We start from the raw sequence: 6,703 nt of genomic DNA, 5'->3' as shown, positions 1-6,703 counted from the left end.
AAAGAGAATGGAGTTTGGTCTGTTCTAAACTAGAAGCAAGAAGGGTATAGTATGGAATACTTAGATTTGGTTTTCCCAATCTTTTCTTCCAGGGTTCACTGGGTTAGCCTTTCAACCAAGCTATCTGGTGTTCGTGGGGGACTAATTCAAAGACCACTACTAATCTGCTTAAATACTCTAAAGCCTCACTTGCCTGTTTACAAGGGACTTTTTACAGAATCTTAGAAGATGGGCTGTAGGGAGGTTTGGTTAGTAGCTTAAAGACTAGCTACTTGGGTTAGTAGAATAGGGTTTTTAGATAAGTAAGAAAAGAGGGTAACAAAGACAACTTAATGTCTTGGTTAACTTAGTAAGCTTTGGCTAGTAAGGACAATTTAATGTCCTTAGAGGATTTGTATAACTTGAAGCAGTCTGAAGCTTCCAATTTAGAGTTGAAGATCAAGAATAGAATTAATCTCTTTACTGCTAGTCTAATTACTGTAAGCTCTACAGGAGACGTACCACAGTCTCAAATAATGACGCCACTAGCTCTCGCAGTCTAGGGTTAGTCAAATAGTGAACTCGTGCACTATACCAAGGGCGTTTCCCTTCAGGTTATTTGAAAGTCAGAGGCTCTACTGTGCTTAAGGAATTTCCTAGGCTTTAAAGAAAGGAGTCTATTCTCTGAGAGCTAAAGAGCTCAGGGGATTAACTGCAGGTTTGCTGCTAGCTAAATCCTTGAGAGTGTGTGTGGTGCTTGGTGGGTTGGTGTGTTCGTGTTTCTCAGAGAACCTCTCCTATTTATACTTTTCAGCCTATTGTTCCTTAGCCAATAGCAAAACTGGCTCTTCTATTCTACTGTAATTACTAAGCTACTTCTACTTTTATTAATAAGCATTTTGTCTGTATTAGTCAGCCTTCTGTCTGTTTTACTAATGTATTGGTAAGCTATTACTAATGTTTGTTAGAGTATTACTATATTTTGGTAATTCATAGCTGTTGAGCATAGACCTTTACTAAGCATATTTTCTAGATTACTAAGAAGCTGAGTCATATTATTAGTCATTGATTCACTTTTAGTAAGCTTAAGTGTCTATGCTTACTTTGCAGCTCTGAGTAAGCGGTTTCTTTTTGATTTGAATACCTATTATTTCTTTAGTTTTTCTATACTTATAATTATGGTGCATGACAGCGCAATATCGCGCGCTGGCCAATGCTTGTACGTTGACGTGAGCAAGTGCGACCAGGTACATTCTGAGGGTGCATTAGCTTCCAAAATGGCTCTATCACGAACGTGTTACACACATCTTGCCACTGTCACTGATCTCTGGTTGCCGCGAGACCGGTCTGCATGACCACGCTTCAAGTCGGCTGGGCAAGAGCTACACTGGAGGCAACAAGTCTCGCTTGGAGAGGTACGATGTGGGCGCTTTCGATGCAGACAACGGCAATGGGAAGTTTGAGGCATTCTTCACGGTTGAATGGGATGTGCATGTGCGGAGGGAAGCATAGAGCGTAGACAGCTTAAGGCTAGTGGACAAGAGTTCAAGAGCTCATCCACCCAAAGGCCAAATGCTCAGAAGCCGGAATTGATAGAATACACAACGGCGCGATCACAGGCCTCAGGGCGAAACGACATGGGCCTCAGGTTGAATCCTCTGTTAGCCAAAGGCGGAACACGGTCAGACTCCTGACCAGCGCCTAAGGGACTCTCAAGGAGATTACTCGGGGGTATTGGCTTTCGCCCTACAGTCCGATTCCCTTCTGCCAAAAGAATGAAGAAACAAAAATTTATATAGCGTTCAATAGGAGGACAAAGCCTAGTGAATTTTGACGAGCTGGTGTAGCACTTTCGAATAGGCGATGTGCGAGCGCGGTCGCTGCAGCGGTTGTCGAAAAAGACGATGATCGTCCCAGATTGTGCGCACTGGAGCGCAGAGAATAGACTGCAATAACGTGTGGACATATCTGAGTGTATGTGGGGTCGAAAGAAAGCCAGGAGCAAGGGCTTTCGAATAGGTGGTGCGCGAGTGTGGTCGCTGCAGCGGTAGTCGAAAGAGACAATGATCTTCCCTGAAGGTGCGCACTACAGCGCAGAGGGTAGACTGCAATAATGCGTGGAGGTATCTGAGCGTATGCAGGGTTGAAACAAAGCCAGAAGCGAGGGCTTTCGAATGCAGGTAAGACAATATGGTTATGTGCCACAGTTCCCTGGCTATTCACCAAACACAGCCCCTAGCCTCAGTGCAGCCAGGTCTCCACCAAATCTGATGTTGCGTAGGTTGTCAGGTAGCTCCAAGCGAGACTGAGTGTTTTGAACACATTTCTGCACGTCTCTTGTAAAAACTGAAGGTGTATTGGTTGGGGAAAAGTGAAGAAACGGAGTAGAAGCAAACAAAAAGTGTAGGGCAGACAGTGCGAGGTGCTGGCAGTGACCACCACCAAGCACCTGCTGTACATTCTCGTGTCCAGGATGCATGGGGCGCCACTCCCGACCATCCCAAGGACTAGACACATAACAGGGGGTAAGGCAAAGAGAAATAAAGACAACTGAGCACATTAGCTGCGATATCCAATCCTGATAAACCGATGACTTACCAATTGTGAGTAGTGTGCCTGCAACAGCCATCTGAACCGCGGACAAGCAAGCCCCGCAGTTCCGCAGGTCGGATGGCGCACAACAAGTGCCTGCAAAACACGGGTCAGCTTCTAACAGCATTGAAGGTTCGAATACGCACTAGGCGCAGATCGACCCATATCCCCAACAGGTGTAGCCAACTGGATGTCCATGTTCATCCACTCCAGATGTACTGACCAACGGAAGCAATTATGCTGTGCCTAGTTGCACACTCCTACTTTTTGTGCGTGAGGGCATTGCAACAGGGGCAAACCCCGACGTACAGCAGAGGCCCGAAAAGGTAAAAAGAGACCGCCGAGCACTTCCATATGAAGTACAGTGTAGGACCACTCCTTGGGACAGCACCACTCCTTGGAACACTCCACTTTCTGCCCTCACACAGCCTGTAGGGCCTATCACTACCACTTTACTGTATATAATAGATCTATATCTATATGCCATTAGAAACTCAGAGCCGTCCAGTGATTGTAGCGTAGGTGGGGGAGCAAAAAGCCTCGAAAATTGCCAAGCGCACCGGTTTCAGTGATGCTGCGACTGTCATCAGAGTCACACAGTGAGCCTAAAATTCGCGAAAATATTCGTTAATACTCAAATTTATGCTCCATTCATGTGAAAAATGTGCACAGTGCTCAGTTGTTAAGTGTCGAGCTGGAATACATCAGAGATGATTTTACTGAGCTTAGGCATTACTGAGGCGTGACAAGTTTGACTGCCGCGTGACCGCTGCGTCCACCAAGACTGCTGGTATAGGTCACAAATTGTCACTTTTGTCACATCAGTCATGGTAGCGGCTGTCCTGGACTACCTCCGTCTTGTGTCCTTTGTCTTGACTTCAGCTTTCGTCTTTTCGCCTTGCAGCTCTGCACTGAGGTATTTCATATGCTGTAGTAATATAATCCGATTTATTTGGTATCTATATGCGAGAGACATACAAAGGGGAAGCAAATATTGATCAGGTGTCCCATTGAGTGGACTGTAGGGAGCGAGCGCCTAATCGCGTCCCACGTCCCAGTTCTCCGACTCCGATTCTAGAGGGAATCGGAATCAGGGTTGCCGATTATCTGCTATCACGTAATTTCCATTTATATGTACTATGTCAGCAGTTTTTGCGTCATCTTTCGGAAGCCTCCCGCCCCAAGGAGGCTTTCGAAAGATGACGCAAAAACTGCTGACATAGTACATATAAATGGAAATTACGTGATAGCAGATAATCGGCAACCCTGATAATCTCCTTGAGAGTCCCTTAGGCGCTGGTCAGGTGTCTGCCCCACGGTAGAAAGATCAGTTCGTGCGGAGGACGTTCGGGCAGGCAAGGTCGTAGTTCAGCCGAGCAGGTTCATATCAGGCCAGATCACTGCGCTTAGCCTGAGGCTACCTGGCCCCGCTAGGCGTGTACGCGTGTCCATATCCGTCAGCGCACGAGGATAGCTCATGCCCGTTCCCTTCTGCGCACCATATCTATTCACATCGTCCTCAACACACTCACCAACGACCGACCATGCCTTCTCGCAGGGCTGTTAGTGTCGGTCTTGGCATCGCCTCTGGTGGCCTCAAAATAGCGGAGAGTGCGCTCGAGGTCGTACCGGGTTTACCTACCCTCGCGGTGGGGCTAAATCTTCTCGTCGTAAGGGTTCAGGCAAGTGGATCCCAACCACTGCATCGGATGAACGAGATTATAACATTCTCTCACTACCTGTAGCTTGTCCGAGAGGTCGACGATAAGCGTGGTGCCTTCCTCGCTCAGGTCGACGAGCTCAAGACTGTCATCAACACGACAGCGACAAAGATAAACGCCGTGTCGCCGAGTATGACGGCGATGAGCATGATAAAAAACAGCTATTGGACGAGGTTAAGTCTAGTGAGCTTCAGAAGCGAGTCCAAGATCTACAGAGGTGCGTCGAGGGTGTGATTAACTTGGGAAGCAACGCTGAAACAGAGTCAGCACAATTGACGGCCTTGTGGAACGCGCAGGAGAGCTGAAGATTGGGAAAGGTTTCCGTGGGTTCGCCAAAAGGCTCGTGTACGCGTCTGAGAACCGAGACGTCCTATCAGACATGAAGGAAGAGATGACACGGGCAATAGGCCTGTTCAAGGTACGCCGACCTCGTCGGCCCATAATGCTCACTCTGATACATATGCACTTGTTCTAGCTCAGCGGGTCAGTTTCTATTGAGAGCATTCTCGACAGGGTTGCACAGACAACGAAGGTTAGTACAATGTAGCCATCTCAGACAGCTCGTCAGTAACATCATTCTACAGCAAATCCAAGATCGATTGCGGGAGATTCAACGTCAACAACAGGAAGGCGGTAAGTGTACTCGCGAGTCTCTCGTGCACGCTTCGCCCAGTGACTGACCGTTGCCTGTGAAGAGGACAAGAGAGTCATCGACTCCATTCCTCGAGCAGATGCAGGATATCGGTCGGTGGATGAACTCAAGAGCGGATTCACGCAAGGCACCCGCGAAGAGCTATTCGAGGAGCTAAAGCGGTGGTCAGCCAATCGATTCCCCGAAGACAAGCCCAAACGAGTCTGCTACCTCACCGGTGGTGCAGGCCTAGGGAAGTTGTCGATCTCCCACCAGCTCTGCGTCCGCCACGACTCACTGGAGCATCCTTTGCTCAGGCTCGGCGCTTCATTCTTCTTTGTCCGCGGTGGCGGGGACCTCGAGGATGCTCGCCTTGTTTTTTCGACGCTCGCACGCCAGCTTGCGGCCTCTCAGCCGACCCTTCGTCCTCACATCGCCAGCGCCGCACAAAAGTACCTTAGCCACGGCGACCGGCAACAAATACAACATGCATTCGGGGAGCTCCTTCGGGACACTTTCACCGCTGCCCCCGCGGATCAAGTACCAACACTGATCGTCATCGATGGGATAGACGAGTGCAAGGACAGGAGGCTCGTTCCCGAATTGCTCCGATGCTTGCTCAGTCTTGTCCGCGAGTTTCCCTGGCTATACGTCTTTGCCGCATCGCGCCCAGAACCCCACATAATGTCGGTGCTCGCATCTCCCGATTTTGCCCACGTTGTTCACCATATGCGACTGGAGGACACTGCGGACGGTGAGGGTGATGTCGGACATTACCTCAGGAAGACTGTCCCGAAGATACCGTCCTATTCCGACTTCCTCGAGAAGCACCCCGACGCCCTTGAACGCCTCATCAAGCGTGCGGCCGGCGTATTCATCTTCGCCCGGATCACCGTGAATTTCTTGGACGAACATCAAAATTGTCCAGAGGAGTGGTTCGAGCTTGTTCTCTCAGGTGGAGGTCCAGCGGCGTCGCCTCTCCATGCGTTGTATCTGCAGATCCTCCAGTCTGCATTCCCCCCGGAAGACTTGCGCGCCTCACTTCGTCAACGCAAATGCTTCCGTTCCCTCTTGCGTTTTGTTGCATTAGAATCTAACTGGATAAATCCTGAGACTGTTGCATTTTATGAACGCGATCTGTCAGTCCACGATGTCTTCTACATGGTGGACCGCCTGCGCTCCGTGCTGATGGTCGACAAGCACGGGCATGTGGTGCCCCTCCACGCGTCGTTCGGCGAGTTCCTTGTCGACGAGCATCGCTGTAGTGATGTGTTCTACTACATGGACAGGTCTGAAGGGCATGCTCATCTTGCATATGCTTGTTTAGCCGCCATGTCTTTTGAAAACCGTACATATTTCCTGCAGGAACCGGACCTGCGGACCCAGCACACATGTCAACTTTGAAATAATGGTACACAGTTGGTGGGTGCATGTCTCGCAAGCCAAATGTACCGTGGAGCTGGAGCAGCAGCTATCTCGGTTCGTGCAAGATATCCGACTGACCTTGCATATGTGGAACGTCATAGAATTCGATCCTGAGTGGGGCGCCTATTCCATACGGTGCATATGGAACTGTCTCCAGGTGGGTAATTAGTTTCAACTACTTGTGCACGACGTATATTTATTGTATGCTAATGTTTAAATTCGTTTATTATTTGTGAATTGATGTAGCCTTCTGGAGCCGGGGGAGAGATATGCTCCGAGTTCGTCAAGTTTGGTGGTTATATCAAACTATGGCAGCTCGGCGTAATTACATCTCCAAGTCTTGCTCCACCACAAA

At 49.1% G+C, this 6,703-nt stretch overlaps 1 protein-coding gene across 1 annotated transcript; it reads left to right on the top strand.

The window, feature by feature from the left end:
• The first annotated feature begins 3,988 nt into the window (after positions 1 to 3,988).
• Positions 3,989 to 6,336, top strand: PHACADRAFT_203672 (uncharacterized protein). Its single transcript, XM_007389870.1, has 6 exons — positions 3,989 to 4,312; positions 4,396 to 4,509; positions 4,560 to 4,710; positions 4,768 to 4,824; positions 4,877 to 4,925; positions 4,988 to 6,336. Exons 1-6 carry the CDS (start codon positions 4,116 to 4,118, stop codon positions 6,325 to 6,327), a joined length of 1,908 nt encoding a protein of 635 aa, XP_007389932.1. The 5' UTR covers positions 3,989 to 4,115; the 3' UTR covers positions 6,328 to 6,336.
• Positions 6,337 to 6,703: the final 367 nt, after the last annotated feature.

Source organism: Phanerochaete carnosa (assembly GCF_000300595.1).
Source record: "Phanerochaete carnosa HHB-10118-sp unplaced genomic scaffold PHACAscaffold_1, whole genome shotgun sequence".
Lineage (NCBI taxonomy): Eukaryota > Fungi > Basidiomycota > Agaricomycetes > Polyporales > Phanerochaetaceae > Phanerochaete > Phanerochaete carnosa.
This window is presented reverse-complemented; position numbering and strand designations above follow the sequence as displayed.

Excerpts from the sequence above, each read along its gene's own strand:
- PHACADRAFT_203672 (XM_007389870.1), top strand. The coding sequence starts at position 4,116 with ATGCCTTCTCGCAGGGCTGTTAGTGTCGGTCTTGGCATCGCCTCTGGT. Across the intron at positions 4,711-4,767 it reads GGGCAATAGGCCTGTTCAAG|CTCAGCGGGTCAGTTTCTAT; the intron begins GTACGCCGACCT and ends CACTTGTTCTAG. Across the intron at positions 4,825-4,876 it reads GGGTTGCACAGACAACGAAG|CAAATCCAAGATCGATTGCG; the intron begins GTTAGTACAATG and ends ATCATTCTACAG.